This window comes from Meriones unguiculatus, chromosome 18 (assembly GCF_030254825.1).
Source record: "Meriones unguiculatus strain TT.TT164.6M chromosome 18, Bangor_MerUng_6.1, whole genome shotgun sequence".
Taxonomy (NCBI): Eukaryota; Metazoa; Chordata; class Mammalia; order Rodentia; family Muridae; genus Meriones; species Meriones unguiculatus.
Genome location: NC_083365.1, coordinates 5,773,825 through 5,792,178, shown reverse-complemented (window position 1 = coordinate 5,792,178; position 18,354 = coordinate 5,773,825). Strand labels below are relative to the sequence as shown.

The window sequence follows — 18,354 nt, the reverse complement described above, 5'->3', positions numbered from 1 at the left end:
TGTTTTTCTAACGAAATTTCAACCTTAGTCATCATCATTTACATTTTAATTAAAGGTGCTGCATATACTAGGGGTATGTGCATTTCAGGTAACATGCCAATTATGGACTACAATCTCTGCCTCTGTTTAACATATGAAGCAGTGGGGGAGAACTTGCTTTATACAGAAGAATATGCTTTGGCAATCCTAAAGAACATGTCTTAAGGTTTAGGCTGTGGCTATCTAGTGACATCTATCCTGTCATAAACCTAATAGAGAACCTGGTTGGGGGTTGCTAAATCTGGAAGGGTGAAAGCAGAAAGGATAGAAGAAAATCATAAGCTGAAATCTTACATCTCTGGAGTCTTGGACTTGTTCTTGCCGTTGAAGAACTCGGGGAGAGCCCTCCGTTCAATGGCATGAACACTGCAAGACAAATCACAGTAGATTCAGGAGAAGGTAAGGGGGCAGGAGAAAGACTTGAACGATGGGATTGGTAAGCATCTCTGAAGTGCAGAGGGAGCCAGAAACTCCTAGAACCTGGAGCTCCTTGAGAAAGAAGTACACCCTGTCACCCACTGACTAGCTCAAGGGATGAATTAGGGCATTACCTGTTATAGTCAAACCAGGCAGCATAGCTGGGGATGATAATGTGGTGGGTCTGTTCAGTCACGTTGTCCTCATGCAGGTCTGGGTTCTTGGTCTGCTCCCCCTTGTTGCCCGTGCTGCTCTCATCCTCATCCTGTGAGAATGGAGGCTGCTGGACACCTAGCATTCCCACTTCCCACATAGCAATCCTCAGTTCCTCCTACACCCAGGGGCATGGGTACTAACAACGGGTGCTGAGGCTGAGCACCGTGGGCCCTGGGCTCTAAATGGGCTGGAGCTGCACAACAGCCAGAATTAATCTATGATGGGAAAGCCCAGGGCAGAAGGAACTTTACAATCACAATCAGAGAGGTAGAGTCTCTCTAAACTGGCTCCACCTTGCCCGTGGTCTCCATGCTTTCATCCTCCTGCTCATCTGAAAGGGAAAGAAGACATGGTTTAAGGCTTGAACCTCCAGAGGAACAGAGGGGTCCGACTGGAAAGCCAGAAGGCTGGAGGAAGGCTTACCCAGGTCAGTCATGGTGCCTCCTTTGACTGGGGCTGACTCGGAGTCCTTCTTAGTGTTGACTGCCAGAAGAAAGAGCCACTGGATCAGACATGTTGGCCAAAATCAAACCCTCACTTCTTAACTGGTAATAGTTATACATATCTTGCTTTCTCAAAAAACAAAAAACAAAAAACGAAACAACAACAACAAAAAAAAACTGTGAAACTCACTTGCTATTTTACTGCCTTACCCAATCAATGGTTTCATTTAGCGTCCTCATCTGTGTTATAAACTATGACTCTCCAGCCTCAGCATCCTGAGAGCCATTCTTGTCTTTGACTGGTCCCTGTTCCCCTATTTGTTTTCCCGTTATAATCTTTTAATGGACTGAGTTTGAACTAGATCATTCTGTAGATAAGTAGTTAGACACCATCCCTTGAAGCACTGGCAATTGAACCTAGAGTGTTCTACCAGAGTTACAGTCCCAGCCTCAAGCCTTTTGTTTTTTTGAGACAGGGTCTCATGTATTCCAGGCCTCCAATTTGCTAAGTAATAAACCCTGACCCCAATTCTCTGCCTCCCCTTCCTGAGTGCTGAAATTACAGGTATGCACCCAAAAGGGCAGTTACCCAGAACTCTTTTTATTTACTCCCTTAGTGTTTTATTTTGTTTTGGCTTTTTGAAAGAGCCTCAGTTGGAGAAATGGCTCTGCAGTTAAAAGCACTGGCTGTTCTTCCAGAGCTCTTGTGTTCAATTCCCAGCACTCACATGGTGGTTCACAAACACTGTAACTGTAGTCCCATGGAATCTGATGCCCTCTTATGGTATGCAAATTGTACATGCAGACAAACACCCATATATATGAAATATATAAGTAAATCTTTTTAATTTATTTTTTAAGGAAAGAGACACAGACTCAAGCAGCTCAGGCTGGTTTTGAATTCAATACATAGCTAAGACTGGCTCTGAACTCATCAACCTGCTTTTGCCTGCTAAGTGCTAGGATTACAGGTATGAGCCACCATACTTGGCCTTTCTTTTTCTTTTGAGATAGTTTTATTAAGCTGCCCAGGCTGGCCTTTATGAGTCATTCTGCAGCCCAGTCAGGCTTTGAACTACTTACACCCTCCTGCCTCAGCCTTTCAAGTAATTGGTTATTACAGCACACACCTATGCTGTGCCACCAGGCCTAATGATCAGATCTCCCCTCTCCTTGACAGGGTTTCTCTATGGAGCCTTGGCTGTCCTGGACTCACTTTGTAGACCAGGCTGGCCTCAAACTCACATATATCCACCTGCCTGTGCCTCCCCAAGTTCTGAAATTATAGGTGCCACCACAGCCAGCTGTTCGTATAATGTTCTTGTGGAATGTATACACCTTACCCTTGTTCATTCACATGCTGATTTCTCTCCCCCACTATCTGGTTGCAATGCGGACATTGTATTGTGATACTTATTCTAAGTAATACCTGTCTCAAGTTTGTGTAAATATGCCCCCATTTGTTCTCTAAATTGTCAATTAAAAGAACCAGCCACAATGTTGAGCAATGGAGAGGATAGGATGGGACATCCTGGTTCAGAGTGGGAGGAGAGGAAGGAAGCAGGAAGAGAGGAACGAGTGGAAGGAAGAAGGGAGGAGCCAGAGGAGAAGAAGGAGTAGGAGGGAGAGGAGCAGAAGCTGGGAGAGGAGAAGCTGGAGGAGAGGTCTTGGAACGACGTGGAGAAGTGAACCTGACCTAAGCTATCACTAAAAGCAAGTATAATGGGTGAATCTGAATGGGAGGAAACTATGTGGGCTTGGAGGTTTAGGATGGAGTAACTATTGCCCAGCATTGTGTTCTAGGTTAACAAAATAAATCTATGTGATTTGGTTATACAGCTGTTTAGGATTAACTGCAGCATTACTAAAAGATACATCAATAGTAAATATTAATGACCTAATACAACACCCCAGCCAATGTTTTTCTTTTTAAAAAATTCAAATTTATTATGTGTGAATGTATGTGTGTTTGTGAGGTCAGAGGTTTGCACTGGTTGTCTTCTATCACTTTCCTTTGTTTGAGATAATTTCTCCCTGAATGTGGAGCTTACTGATTCAGTTTGACTGGGGCTGTGGCTTCAACCACTACACTTTGCTTCTTATGTATGTACAAGGCATTGAACTCATGATGAGCATCTCAATAGCATTTTTTTTTTTGAGACAGGATCTCATGTATCCCAGGCTAACGTAGAACTTGCTCTGTAGTGGAGGCTAGCTTTCAGCTCCTGGCTTTCCTGCTTCACAGGTGATGGTGTTGCCCAAGCCAAGCGGTGCCGAATGTGTGGAAGCCAGAGGATAACCTTTGAGGAGGCCGTGCTCCCCATCCAGCTTGTTTTGTTTCTGCTGCTGGGTGTCAGTCACATGGGAGCTTTTTGGCCAGTTCACATCCCATTTTGCTGTAGGAGTGTTACAGTTACAGATATGAGCTACCGACTCTGGCTATGGGCTCCAGGGTTCAAATCCAGGTCCCCAGGCTTGTGTGGCAAGCACTGTTACTGTTATTAAGCCACTGCATTTGCCCCCAGTGCCATGTTTTTTTTAATATTTATTTTAATCATGTCCATCTGTATGTGCCTGTGAGAATGCATGCCGTGTGTGCAGCTGTGAACCGCGCCTGACATGGAAACTACGAGTGCTCTCACTTGCTTAACTGTCTCATCAGTTTCCCAACTCTGCTTAAAATGCTTTTGTTTAAAATGTTAAAATTTTTATTATTTCTTTTTTTTTTTTTCTTTTTTGAGACAGGGTTTCTCTGTGTAGCCTTGCTATTCTGGAACTTGTGCTATAGCCTTAAATTCACAGCTATCTGTTTGGCTCTGCCTCCCAAATTCTGGGATTAAACGCATGCACCACCACTACCCGGCTAGATTTGCAGTATTTCTTTTTAAAATTTTTGAGATTTATTTTTATGTATTGAGTGTTTTGTTAAAATGTATGTGTGTGTGCCACTTCCTATGGAAACCAGAATAGCGCATTGGATCCTATGGCATTGGAATTAGACAGTTGTGAACCACCATGTGGGTGCTCGGAATCAAGCCTGGGTCCTCTGAAAGAGCAGGAATTACTCTTAATCACTAAGCCAACAGTCCAAACCCAACCCTACTCCATTTTTTAATGATAATGCAAACATATGTTTGCATATGTTTTCAAAATTGTCCTAAAGAAATGTTTTGGTAGTGTAACTTGCATAATTTATCTTGAAATGTTTTGTTGATGGTAATGTACAACCAAGAAGCTATGAGGGTAGAGAAAGCTCAGTCAGTAAAGCCCTTGTTGGACAGCATGAAGGTCTACTCAGTCCTCAGCAGCTGTGTGCAAAGCCAAGTGCAGCGGCACAAATGGAATCACAGTGCTGGGGAAGCAGAGAAATTCAGATCCCTGAGGCTTACTGGCAAGCTAAACTACCTAACCCTCAAGGCCCAGGTCTTAAAACACAAGGTAGAGTGTTGGCAAGACGACTCTTGCCAATGGATAAAGGTACTTGTTGCCAATCCCTGGAACCCACATGGTGAAAGGAGAGAACCAACTCCCACAAGTTGTCCTCTGACCTCATGTGCACTGGACAAATTCACTCATGACCCCCCCCATACATAAATAAATATTAAAAGTGCAAGGTACAGGCTCCTTAGGAATGATACCTAAAGTTGACCTCTGGCCAACACATACAAATACACACACACAAAGGTTTAGAGGGCTGGGGTGTAGCTCAGTGGTAGAGCATTTCCCAGGCCACAGGAGGCACTTAAGTTGATCCTCATACAGGAAAACAGACTGCAGACAACTGCAATTAGTTGTAAACATGTTCGTGAGACATGGCTCTAAAGAAAGAGAATTCCCAGGGTAATGATAATTTCCCTAACCAGTTCTTTCGAACAGAAAGCTCTGTTAGATCTGGAAAATAAGCCCTTTAAGGAGCTGGATGCAGCACGGATAGGAAAGGGTGGGGGTTGGCCTAGGGATGCAGCGTGGCCCATACCTGTTTTGGGGAGTGTCACCTCTTCTACATTTGGGACTGGAGAGGGCTCATCCATGTCCTTTGTCAGGTCTTCTTGCTCCTCTTCTCTGTGGCCTCGCTTTGACTTGGTATAAGGTGTTGAGGGTCTGGGAAGAAAGAGACATCTGAGGAAGTTAGAAGCTTATAGGGAGTGAGAGAAAACCGTCAGGGCAGAGCTGGGTGGAACAGACACTGGTACATGCAGAGTAAAGGGGTGGTGCTCCAGTCTTTCTACTGGATGTCTAAGCTTTCTCTCAATTTTATGCTGACTTGTTCTAAAAGCATCAAGCAAGTACATGAAGATCCCCCAAGCTCCTCTCAGACACCCAGCCAGGGGCCAGTGACTTCAAAAAATGGTTTCTTTCCTTTGACATGGCATCTGCAGGACAGTGTGGTGGGCCCAGCCCAAAGGCTACACACCCTTTCTTAGCATTTTTCTTCTTAGCTTCTGGGGTTGGTGAAGGGGAGGGAGAGCGTTTCCTCTTCTTATAGTTTCCACCCTTCTTGTCCCGTCTGTCTGAGTCTGGGCTGTTTACCTGCACAGCAGAGAACAGGATGAGTACCAGCCTCCAGTTCCCAATGAGGCTTGTTCTTAGGTTTAAGCTAAAAGCTCTAACAACAAAAAGAATTTTCACCTCATCTGTCAATGTTTTGGCTGAAATCTTCTTTCGGCGGGAAACAGGGCTTTTGTCGTCACTGACTTCATAGTCTTCCTCATTCATCCACTCATTGAAAGTGTCTGTGTCCAAGATCCATTTGGCATGAACCTGAAGCACAGTGGCAGATGGTGTTAGACTACGTTAAGCCCAAGTGGAGAGCTCCTGATGTTCTTTTAGGGGTGGAGGTACCAGAAGAGCTCACCTTCCTAGGCTTCTCGGGAGTGGGAGTGTCCTCCACAGCTGCTTCGATTTCACTAGCTGGGATCCATGTGTCATAGCTGCCAGGAGAGATTCAGCATGAAGTGGACAAGGGATGAACCGCCAGGACGAAGTGCAGCCCTGCACTCTTCTCTGCATAGAGATGGACCCCTGGCCTTTGCATGTATTAGCAAGCTCTACCACTGGGTTATATACACAGCCCTGTCCTTTCCCACTTATAAAAAAATATTCAGCTGTTGCTCTGTCCAATTAAATTGGGATTCTTTTTACCACAAAGCAATAAATGCATATTATAAAATATTTCAAGCTGTTGGATATGGTGACTTATGCATATAATCTCAGCACTCAAAGGTTAAAGCAGGAAAATCAATGCAAGTTCAAGGCCAGCCTGAACTATGGCGAGAATTCAAGGCCAGCCTGGTCAGTGTAGTAAGACCTTGTCTCATAATAAAAATGTAAAAAGAGGGCTAGAGGTGGCTCAGCAGCAGAACACTTGTCGAGCACAGTTCCTGGACTCATGAAACTATCAACAGTAAAACAGGAACAAAACACTAAAGGCAGGCTTGGTGGCACACACCATCTGATGCAACCTGAGCAGCAGAGTGAGATGGTCTCAAAAACCAAAATAGCAAACCTCTGAACTAACAAATAAAAACACAAAAGGAAAAACTTTTTTTTTTTTTTTTAAGTATAAAAACAATCTACCATAGGTGACTATGAGAAACTAAGACAGGGCTCCCTTGAGTCTGAGGTCAGCCTGGATCACCTCGTAGTGAGTCCTGTGTACCTGTGTCAGCTCAAACCACTCCTTCAAAAAGAAAATTATATTACACTTGATGTTTTGGAAACACTTGTTTTCTTTGGTAACTTTTAAATTTTTTTTCCCTGAAAGGGATATCATACTATGTCTCCCAGAAGTTCTAGGCTCAAGTGACTTCCTGTCTGTACCTTCTGGATAGCTAGAACTATAAATGCTAACCACTATTTCTCACTTACATTTGCCTATAAGCTAACCCTGTTCTATCACTTTAATGGCTGCAAATAGCCCAGGGTAATTATATAAATTTGTGGAAACATTTTCCTACTATTACACTGTTTTGACTTTCATTTTGAGACATGACTTCACATAGCTTAGGCTGGTCCTAAACTTCCCAGAAAACTGAGAATGATTCTGAACTGGTCCTCTGTCTTTGGTTTCTAAGTGTTGAGATGACAGACATGTGACTTCATGCTTGCCCTTGTTTTACCATTTTTGTATCAAAACTTAGTGAGCACAGGCCAGCGAATGGCTCAGTGGGTAAAAGTACTTGCCACAACAAGCCTTGACAACTGGAACTAGATCTCTGGAACCCAAAGTTACACACACACACACACACACACACACACACACACACCACGAAGAAAAAGGCCAGGTGGGTAGAGCAATCCTTTAATCCCAGCACTCAGGAGGGAGAGGCTGGTGTCTCTTTGTGAGTTCAAAGCCAATTTGGACTACAGAGCAAGTCAGGCTAGCCACAGCTATAAGTGAGACCTTGCCTTAAACAAATATGTATGTATGTATATGTGTATATATGTATGTATAATAAAAAGGAAAATAAAACTAAACCAGGGAATGATCCAGTCAGTAAGCATAAGGACCTGAATTCCATCCCCAGAACCTATATAAAAATGCTGGGCATGGGGCTGAAGAGATTGCTCAGCAGTTAAGAGCACTTGTTGCTCTGGCAAAGAACCTGGGATCATGATGTTCCTAGCACCCACACTATGACTACCCACAACTATCTGTAACTGCAGCTCAAGAGGATCTTTTGGCACCAGGCACATATATGGTGCACATAGGTAAATGTAGGCAAACATTCATACACATAAAATTAAGCAGACAATTCTGGGCATGGTGGCTTATGCTTGCAACCCCATCACTTCAGAGGCAGACAGTAGAATCTCCAAGGCTCTCTGGCCATCCAATCTAGCCTAATTGGTGAGTTCCAGGCTAACGAGAGACCCTATCTTGAAGGAAGTCGACAGCATTCCTGAGGATAAACTGGAGGTTATCCCCCCTCTTTCATCCCCCTCTTCTCTCTCTCATACAGACACACAAGTAGACAAACAAATTTTTACAAAAATATTCTAAGCAGGAGTAATGACATTGCACCTATAATCCCAGAACTTTGGAGGTGGAGGCAGAGGCAAGCGAATCTCTGTTGAATTCAACGCCAGCCGGGTCTACATGGTGAGCTCCAGTTTGGCTGCAATTGCATACTGAGACCCTTGTCTCAGAACAATAGGCAGGGTGTGCACACCTTTGATCCCGGCGCTTACTCTGGGAGCAGAGGCAGGGGGATCTCCGTGAGTTTAAGGCCACAGCATAAAAAATGAGCTCCAGGATAGCCACGGCTACAAGTTTGAGGCCAGCCTGATCTACACAGCAAGTTCTGTGCCAACCTGGATTACATAACAAATATCTGTATCCAAAAAACCAGACAAGTAAACAACCTGACAAGTGCCTTGTTGCTCTGTACACGGCCTCCTGAGACCCCCCTCACCTGTCAGGATAGTAGCCCCAGTGCAGCAGAACCTGTTTATCCCTTTTCATGACGGGCCGGACCCATTCCTCTGTGGATAGAGAGAGGGAGGTAAGCTGAAGGGAAACACAAAACAGGACTACACAAGGGCTCTACCTGAGCACTCTCCTGGGTGTCGGGACACTCGGTAACAGGACCCAGGACTGCAAGGGACTGCAAGTCCTCTTCCACCTGCCAGCACAAGCCAGCCCAGCAGAGGCCAGGGAAACCCAAGTCTCACCTTCTTCTAGGTTCCCTGGGACAGGATACACGACATGGGAGGCATTGCTCTTATCCTCAGAGATGGTTCCCTGGGTAGCACAAGGAAAAGCGGATTAATCTACTTCCTTTTAACTTACTCTCTGGTGAAAATAAAACAATTAAAATGTAACCACAGATCTGCCTTTCCAAGTACATCTTTCTTGAAGTAGTATTAAAATTATTGTGTATTTTCTAGCTACACCACCTTCATGGCAAAGAAACATGAGATGAATGACGTGTTAACACTGGAGAAAAGCGATGAATGTCCCTATGGGCAACCCTCTGCATAGACACCCTACACACTGAAGATGTGTGTGGAGGTCACTTGCAAGTGCCCATTATTACTCTCCACTTTGTAGTTTTGAGACAGTAAACCAGGAGCTTGACATTTCAGCTGGACTGGCTGGTTAAGGAGCCCCCAGGACCTACCTGTTTCTAACTCCCAGCACAGGAGATAAGAGCTGCTTCTTATTAAAGAGTAGTTCCAAAGAACAGAGATTTTATTGTGGTTGTTTTAACAGTATCGCTGTATAGCCCAGGCGGGCCTGAACACAAAAACTTTGAATTCCTGGTCCTCTGCTTCTTCCCAAGTGCTAGGGTATATCCCTATACCTCACTCCAAGGTGGCCCTCATCTAAAATCAGGTCTCTCTACTGCAGTGAAAGATTCTCTCTTTCTCCCAGGCCAGTGCAGTGCCAAGGAGCAGCAATAAATCCATCAAGCTTGGGGAATGGAGCAAACAAACAGGACAACTTGTTGCTCAAAGACTCAACTTTTGTCCTAAGAAGAAAGGGCCACAGCACAGTAGAAAATGTGGTGCCACATCATCAGCCCCAGATAAACAGTGCAAACCATGGTAACAATGTATAAACCAGCACTTGGCTGGGAAACCTCTGGCTTTCTCGCCAGCCCTCCCACTCACCTGGTGTCGCTTTACAATGTCTTTTAATTTCCCTAGCAGTTTGGGCTCAATATCTGGGCACAGGAAAATGTTAGGTCGAGACAGGCAATTATTCTGTGAAGAGAAGAAACAGGTGAGCAGAGGACGGGCTATTTTGTATTTTTACTGAGGGAAGGGAAATAGATGGGGCATGTGCTTGAATATTACCTGTACCAAGGACTTCTCAATGGTCATGAACATTTCCACATTGCGGTCCATGCGTGATGGATTCTGGAAATCGTAACGCCGCCTTGTAAAGGGACAATAATCTAGTAAGTGACAATTTATGTCTGGGGACATATATATGGGAACTTTTCCTCTTCTTTTTCTTTTTTTTTTTTAGTCTATATTTTTATTTTATGTGTTATGGGTGTTTTGCCTGCTTGTATGTCTGTGTACTATGTGTGTGCAGTGCCGGTGGAGGCCAGAGGAGGTCATGGGATTCCCTGGACTTGGCATTATAGAATGTTGTGAGCAACCACGTGGCTGCTGTGATTGTGACTGTGCATTCTGGAAGAGCAGCCAGTGCTCCAAAGGTATGTAACTTCTTAACAGGGGAAATTAGGAGGTGATATTGTCACAAATTTTGCCCAAGTCACAGGGAACCCAGGTGTTCTGGTCTTAAATGCACGAATCACTATATGCTTAACCCCAAAGGACAAAGCCTGAGAAGCCAGCCTGAGAATCTCCTTTGGTAGATTCATTCCCAATTCATTCATGCATCCAGACTATTTTGGCCATGACATCTATTTTTCCGATCTATCAAAATAAGAGACACAGAATTTCTACATGTGCTCTCTCACTTCATAAGGACCCCAGAAAATAAAGGGAAATTCTAAACTAAATATAAAAAGCAGAGAAAGGAGGCATCTCACCATCCCTGGTCACTCTTGAATTTGTAGGCAGCTGCAAGAATGTAGCACAGGGATCCTCCTGCTTTGAAATCTAGGAAACATTTGATCTACAAAATTGAGACAGGGAAGAGGCACGTGAAAGTTACACAGTACATTTTTTTTTTCTGGTCACATAAAAATCCTTCCACAGAAATCTGACTCTAAACTCAGCTCCCTTTCAAAGTGAGAAATGTCTGTTTTGTTTTTTAAGACAACAAGCTGGGTTGGAATTTGCAGCAATTCCCCTGCTTCTGTCTCCCAAGTGCTGGGATTCCAGGCCTCACCACTCTGTTCATCCCTCAAAACTGTAAACATTTAACCCATTTGTCATTGCACATTTGACCTGGGAAAAGGAAGAAAAAACACCAATTCATTTAAAAAAAAGTCACGCAGGGCCAAGCACTGTACCGGGTTACCTCATATAGTATGAAAGAAGCAAAACAAAGTAGTTCTATTAATTTCTCAGAGATGAAATTGTCAAGATTCATAAAGGTTGCCCCAACAGTCATGATGTAGCACAACCAGAAGTAAACACAATTTTATGCAAATCCCACTGCTCCCCTTTAAGGAATTACATTTATTTACTTATTTAGAGTTTCTCTGCCTCTTTCTCTGTGTGTGTACTTGCGGACATCACAGGATATCAGTTCTCTCCTTCCAGCAGTTTAAGGGACTAGGTCTGAGCACTTCATCCACTGGCCATCCCTTCCTTTGTGATACCTGAAGATAGAATTCAGGGCCTCTCACAGGCTAGACAAGTGCCCCTTCTCTAAAAGTTTAAGACAGGGCATTCCTAGGTTTACTAGGCTGGCTGGAATCTGGAAGCCTTCTTGACTCAGGCTTCTGAGTGAGTACGTCAGGTGTGTTTCACCATGACTGACCTCAAACCTCACACTCTTTATTTTATCTTTTTAGATTTATTTATGTGTATGAGTGTTCTGCCTACACATGAATCATGTGAGTGCCCGTGGATGTTTGTAAGCTACCATGTCCTCTGCAAGTGCTTTCAGCCACTAACACAGCTCTTCAGCCCCCCAACTTCACACCCTTTAAAACAAAACCATGAGAGACACACCGAGGACTAAACCTGACATTCTCACATTAGCTGCTGCACAGAGCTTTTCTAAAATAACAGGAATGATCAACTGGGGACTAGGTCAAACTGTAATGCCCAGCCCACTAATAGAGACAGTAAAAAATAAATCTCCCAAAATTGTGAAATCTGAAACAAAAAGGTGGGTATTTATTTTTTCTTTTGAGACAGGGTCTCATGATATAACACACATTGTCTTTTTAAAAAAAATTTATTTATACTGAGTATTCTATCTGCATGAACACCTGCACACAAGAAGAGGGCATCAGATCACATTACAGATAGTAGTGAGCCACCATGTGGTTGCTGGGAATTGAACTCAGGACCTCTGGAAGAGCAGTCAGTGCTCTTAACTTCTGAGCCCAATACACTGTCTTTGAATCACTGTACAGATGAGGCTGGCCTCCAACTTTTAATTCTCCTGTCTCATCCTCCCTAACTCTGGGATTACAGGCACATAGAAAAGAAATTTAAAGACCAAAACAAAACAAATAAAAAAACCTCCCTTTTCAGTTTGGAAGCTCTGTCTCCCTCCTCTACACTCACCGGCAGTTTGGTAAGCGGTGCGTTGCTGACATGTTTGCCAAAAACCTCTTCCTGAAACTGGAGCAACTGCACGACCAGGCTAGACAGGGACTTGTTGGTCGGTGGCTCCGCTTGGATGTACTGGGGGGGAGAGAAGAAAGAGAGATACCACGTAAATCCTCTACTACCACGTAAATCCTCTACTACCTCTCCTGGCTTTCTTCTCCAGGCTCCTCAATTTTACCGCCTGCAGTCTGGGGACTGGCAGCGGGGGATGCCCTGTTAGCTGTCCACCTCATCCCCAACCAACACTAAAAATTTGAAGGATTATGGAGTTGAAGACAGAGAAAAAAAAAATCCCTCTGAGGCTGTAAGTGGCACACAATGTATTTCTCGGGGGAGCATGATAAGACACCAGGCTTCCGCCCATAACGGTGTCTTAAGAGAACAAGGAGGTGAGGCAGGACAAGCTAGCTTAGAAACTAAGCCTGTGCGCTTTGCTTCTACTGAACCTGGCACTTACTGTCATTGTAGGGTCTCCTCCCCAGCCAGAACTTGATGGCAAGCAGCAAGACATAACCTACCCTTTTCGAGGAAACAGTGACCTCAAACGTTTCCTTACAGTGCTCCTGGAATCCTACCTTTCTGTTCTGGTCACTGAGCCAAGAAGCCAACTTTCTCTTTACCTTTTGACCTTATTTCCTCTACACTAATCAGAGTCAGCACCTCTCCTTGGGAGGTGTAAAGAGATCCGAGAAGGGAGAAGTAAATGACAAAGAGTTAGATACATGAAAGCCAAACCGGGTCACAGCTGTCAATGCCCTCGGGGCTTCAGACTAAGACCCTAGCCTGATCTCCCTTCAAAAGGTCAAAGGCAGAAGAATGGGGACCAGAGCCTCCTGCTGCGGGTACTCACAAGTCACAGACCTAACAGCTGTTTGTCAAGAGTCAGACACCCACAGAGACCCCAAACTCATGATCAAACTCAAACCAGGACTAGAAGAGAGTTGTGAAGCTGTCCACTGAATTCTAACAGTCTGCAAAGCTGGAGTAGGGAGAGTTGGGGGTGTAAAACAAAGCTGGAAAAAGGAGTCCTTAGCTGGGGGGTAGTGAGGAAGCCATATCCAGGGGAAGAAAATAGAAAAACAGCCTAGAGACCATAAAGACACAAGAATATTGGTTAAAAAAAAAAAAAAAAAGAGCGAGCGAGCGCAAGAGAGACAGGTAGGGCTTCTTGAATCCTTTTGTTCACCACTCTTATTATTTCCACTTACGGGGTGGGGGTGGGGACTAGCGATATGAAGCTTATCGCAGCTTCGGGACCTCAAACGCAAGGCGATGCTAGGCTGGGCTGCAGAGCGACCTCATTGTGCAAGGAAGGCTTGGGGGCTGCTGCCCCGGGCTCCCAGGCCCAGTCCGTCCCCGGAGAGGGCTGCTGCCCTTTAGGAGGGGAGGAGGGGTACGCCTGGGGCACAGGTGACTCCCCGGGTGGAGACCCTGTCGACGGCCTGCCCTGAGCCTGTGGACCCTTCCGCTTTCCCGGCTGCCGAACGCACACAAAGCACCGGGGAGGCCTGGGCCGTGCCGGTACCCCGCTCGGCGGGGAGCTCGGGCGGGCGCGGCGGCTCGCTCACCGGAGACGGCGAGGCGCGCGGCGGCTCCGGGCCGGCCCTAGGCCGGCCAGCACGGAGGGCGGGAGCGCCCGGGCTCCGGCCGCCGCCCAGAGCCGCGGGGGCTGCACCGGGGCGGAGGGGGCGGGGGAGGGGCGAGCGGCGGGGGGGCTGCGGAGCGGCGCCCCGGGAGCGCGGCCCTTTGTCCCGCGGGCGCCCGCCCGCCCGCCTCACCTTCTTGTAGTTCTTGCCGAGCCAGAGCCTCACGTTGTCGAACTGGCTCACGGTGTCCGCGGCCTCGTAGTACTTCACGTTGGGGCCGCCGTCCTTCTTCCGCACCGCCATCTTCTCGGGCTCGGGCCCCGCCGCCTCCCGCCGCCCGCCCCGCGCAGCTCAGCTCCCGCCTCCTCCTCCTCCGCCCGCCCCCCGCCGCCGCCGCGGCCGCCGCCTCCCGCCGCCCGGGCCCCGGCCCGCGGAGCGCCCCCTGCCGGCGGCCGCCTCGCCGTTCCCGGGGGCCGTCCTCTCCCCGCGCCCGCCCCGCCGGGGAGCGCGCCCACCCTCGGCCCCGGGAGCCGGTCTCCGGGAGCCCCGCCCGCCAGCCCCGGCGGCCGCCGCCGTGCACGGTCCCGTGGACCTCCAGCCGTCGCTCCCCTAAGTCGCTCGCTCGCATCCCCACTCCCCTTCCAGCCCCAAGGGTGGCCCCGCCGCCCCGGTGGCCCCGGTGAGGAAGCTCTTCCCCCTGACCTTCCGGGCCCGCCCGTCGCCTCCGGGCAGGAGCCGGCTTGCGAGCCGCGTGTCCCCGGAGCTCCCCGGGGAGCGGCGCGGCTGAGGGGCCGGCGGGAGGACCGGAGAGCGCGGCTCAGGGTGCGCGGCCGGAAGGCCAGTCCGCTCGCACGCCGCGGACCCTTTCTGTAAGCGCGTGGCGAGCTCTGGTTTTGGGAGTCACGGTGGCCGAGTGGTTAAGGCGTTGGACTCGAAATCCAATGGGGTTTCCCCGCACAGGTTCGAATCCTGTTCGTGACGGTAGTAATGTTTTGTTTTTTGAACTCAAGCCCCCACACGGGTCTTTCTATCTAAATGAGGAAGTGAAAAGGTTGCACCACATCCCTGGGCTGGGTTGGCACAGCGTATAAACTGATTTGTGCACCTGTGCTTGCTGCTAGGATTCCAGGGTTCTGCAAGCATTTCATGGGACAAGGAAGAATTGTTTTGTTTGGGGATGTGGGTGTTGTGCAATAGTCAAACCTGAAATTTCTAAGGAGGGCATCTTTGGAATTTGTGACCAGAATTCACACCTTGAAGTATGATGACACTTGAGACCCAAGAAATAAGCAACCTGTCATTTGGAGTTTTCTTTTTAAATTTTAGACAGGGCCACATGTATCCAGGCTGCCCTTGAACTTGTCATGTATCAAAGAATGACCTTGAATTTGAGATCCTCCTGCCTCTGCCTCTCAAGTGCAGGAGGCACAGCAGGTTTATGTGGTGCTGGGGACTGAGTCCAGGCTCAAGTGTGTGCTATTTAAGTGTTGTGTTGAGCTGTATTCCCTAGCCCTCGTTTACATTTCCCTGAGATTAACTTCTGGTTTCACAATCCTAAGAGGGGCCTAGGGAAATTTTAACTCTGCAGATCCCAAGTCTGAGCCAATGCTGGTTAAAATCACTGTCAACCTCTAACTCTCTTACATTACCTTGTTCTTGGTGGACATAGTTTGTTCTTTTATACTTAATTTCTTGCATAGCAAGATCTTCCCCAACGAAGGATCTATGGGAATTCACAGAGCATTCTGTGTGTTTTACCATAGCTTCCCACCTTTCTATGCTGGCTCAGGGCCTCCCCAGCATCCCTCCTACCACTCTGGCTAGCCTCCATCACTCAGATCTTCTGCATTCCTTAAGCTAGCCCTCTTTAATGCACTCTGGCTAGAACCTGTCACCCTTCCATCACCAGTCAATGAGTTGCAGGCAAGGGGTCTTTGCTTGCTTGCTTTTGAGAGTTTCACTGTAGCCCAGGCTGGCCTGCTGTACTTGGCAATCCTTCTGCCTTGGTGCCGGGTGCTGAGATTACATGACGAGCAACCACACCCACTTTTCAAGGAATCTCTTCTTCCACAAAAACCAAATTCTGTTTATTCCACCTTCTAAAATTTTTAAACCAGGCCTGTTTCTTCAGGGATGAGTGACTAGTGGCTTACCACTGTGAAAGCCTTTATTTGAGAAGTTGTGGTAGGTTGAGTAGAGTGGCCCATGCCTGTAATCCCAGCCCTTGGGAGGCAGAGGCAGGTGGATCTCTGGGAGTTCAAGGCTGAGTTGTCTACTTATGAGGAGTGTTTTCAGGACAACTAGGGCTACTTAGTGAGACCCAGTCTGCCTGTGATTTCATATATGTTTGGAGGTACTGAGACAGCCACATACCCACGAATCCCAAACACCACCGTGGTGGCGGTGTGTATGGCAGGACCTGACTCTTCTCCTAGCCACTCTAATCGAGATTTTACTAAATTCCATGGTGGGGTTATCTGGCCTTGCTTGGGCTGTTCTGTGGCTAAGCACTCTCATCCTTACCTCCTCAGGCTCCACATTGGCTGGATATGATATCACATGTGTACAACCCCAGCACTTGGGAAGCTGCAGTAGGAATCTTGCTATTAGTTCAAGGTGAGACTGAGCTACATCAGCACCCTCTATGAGAAAGGACTGGAGATGCAGCTCAGTTGCTAGAGTACTAGAATATATGAAACCATGGGTTCAGCCCCTAGAATTGGATGTGATGGTTGCATGCTTGTAACCCCAGTACTCGAGAGGTGGAAGGAAGATTCAAAATCACTGTGTTACAAGTAAGTTTGAGGCTATCCTGTGCTACGTGAGACCCTGGCTCAAAAATCAAAACAAAACAAAAACCAAAACCAAAAACCTGAGGGCTGGGGAGATGGCTCGGAGGTTAAGAACACTGCTCAGATACTAAGACTCATAACCAAACCTTCGGCAGAGTGCAGGGAATCATATGAGGAAGGGGGAGTTTGTATGACGTAGAGAGGATAGGAGCTCCACAAGGACCAAATATACTTGGGCACAGGGGTCTTTTCTGAGACTGACACTCCACCAAGGACCATGTATGGATATAACTTAGAACCTCTGCTCGATGTAGCCCGTGGTTTCTCAGTAACCAATTGGTTTTCCCTAGTAAGTGGAACAGGGACTATTTCTGACAGGAACTCAATGGCAGGCTCTTTGACCTCTCCACCCCCCAAGGGAGGAGCAGTCCTGCTAGGCCACAGAGGAGGACTTTGCAGCCAGTCCTGAAGATACCTGATAAAAAACAGGGTCAGATGAAAGGGGAAGAAGGTTCTCCCTTCTTCAGTGGACTTGGAAAGGGGCAGGGAGGAGATGAGAGAAGGAGGGTGGGATTGGAAGGGAATGAGGGAGCGAGATATTGTTTTCAAAAAATGTAAAACAAAAAAACCAAAAACACTGCTCAGGTCCTGAGTTCAATTCCCAGCAACCACATGGTGCCTCACAACCATATCTAATGAAATCTGGTGCCCTCTTCTGGCCTTCAGGTGTACATCCAGGCAGAACACTGTATACATAATAAATCTAAAAAAACCAAAAACCTTTCTAATGTGCTCATCCCCCACTCAGATCTTTGTGTGCTTTGAATGTTGTATGTGCATGCAAACTAGAATCTAAGTGTTGTGAGAGTCTTGGTGGGTTGGTGTTTTTGTTATCCGCATCCTTTAAACAAAGCTTAAACACAGTTGTGACCAAAGATGTTTCATAGCAACTAAAGAATCCCTTTTCTGCTTTCTGATTAAACTACCTGGAAAACAAAACCAATTGACCAGCAGAGGGCAGTCAACAACCATGTTGTGAAGGGAAGAAGCCCCCCACCCCCACCCCCAGTTTATAAAATGGAGGCTGCAAGATGCGGGCAACCCAGACAAGCTTGGAGTACAAGTACTTGAATATCATTCCTTCCACTCTTAGGTGCTTCACTCAGAACTTTTAGGTGTGAGGCGCCAGTATCTCTGTGTCTGATAGAGACTTTGCATTTCTAGTTAAGCATCCTGGCATATCCTTGTGGTCCCAGCAAGGACAAGACTGAGGCAGAAGGATTATGAGTTAGAAGTCAACTTGGGCTACACACTGAATTCAAGGCCAGTCTGGACTGTAATGAGAGCCTGCCTCAAAAGGCAACTTGAAATAATTATTTTGCCACCCTAGGCTTTCTTTAACTCCTTTCTTAACCGTTTTCTACCCCAGCAGACTTTATCTGTCCTTTTGGCTTCCTGTTGTGTGAGCTAACCTCTCCCTGTCCCACTTGGTTCTTTGCTTCTCCCTTTGGTGTTTGGTTTTGCTCATCTTCCCTGACTCACCTTCACTGAGGTCTACAATCCTGCTCATTCCAGCTTCTTCTGTAATCTGACATAACATCTTTGTCTTAGAGCTTTATTGCTGTGATGAAACACCATGACCAAAGCAAG

General features: G+C 46.9%; 1 protein-coding gene and 1 non-coding gene across 8 annotated transcripts in view; one reads left to right on the top strand and one right to left on the bottom strand.

Moving 5' to 3' along the window:
- Smarcc2 (SWI/SNF related, matrix associated, actin dependent regulator of chromatin subfamily c member 2) overlaps positions 1-14,330 on the bottom strand; it is a 28,388-nt gene extending 14,058 nt beyond the window's left edge. For 3 of the 7 annotated variants that reach the window (XM_021654775.2, XM_021654771.2, XM_021654776.2), the window contains exons 1-15: positions 14,105-14,330; positions 12,282-12,401; positions 10,625-10,710; positions 9,918-9,999; positions 9,732-9,824; positions 8,790-8,859; positions 8,531-8,600; positions 5,971-6,046; positions 5,745-5,876; positions 5,530-5,645; positions 5,092-5,216; positions 1,096-1,155; positions 966-1,003; positions 591-721; positions 334-405 (exon numbers count right to left, since the gene is read on the bottom strand). In XM_021654775.2, coding sequence (XP_021510450.1) covers positions 334-405; positions 591-721; positions 966-1,003; positions 1,096-1,155; positions 5,092-5,216; positions 5,530-5,645; positions 5,745-5,876; positions 5,971-6,046; positions 8,531-8,600; positions 8,790-8,859; positions 9,732-9,824; positions 9,918-9,999; positions 10,625-10,710; positions 12,282-12,401; positions 14,105-14,215 — 1,382 coding nt within the window. In that variant the 5' untranslated portion in view covers positions 14,216-14,330. The remainder of the gene's footprint in view (positions 1-333; positions 406-590; positions 722-965; positions 1,004-1,095; positions 1,156-5,091; positions 5,217-5,529; positions 5,646-5,744; positions 5,877-5,970; positions 6,047-8,530; positions 8,601-8,789; positions 8,860-9,731; positions 9,825-9,917; positions 10,000-10,624; positions 10,711-12,281; positions 12,402-14,104) is intronic. The other 4 variants (XM_021654769.2, XM_021654773.2, XM_021654774.2 and 1 more) reach the window with 2 other exon arrangements.
- A 481-nt stretch (positions 14,331-14,811) lies between these two features.
- Trnas-cga (transfer RNA serine (anticodon CGA)) lies at positions 14,812-14,893 on the top strand. The gene has a single exon. It is a non-coding gene; the product is annotated as a tRNA-Ser (tRNA).
- The last annotated feature ends 3,461 nt before the right edge of the window (positions 14,894-18,354 follow it).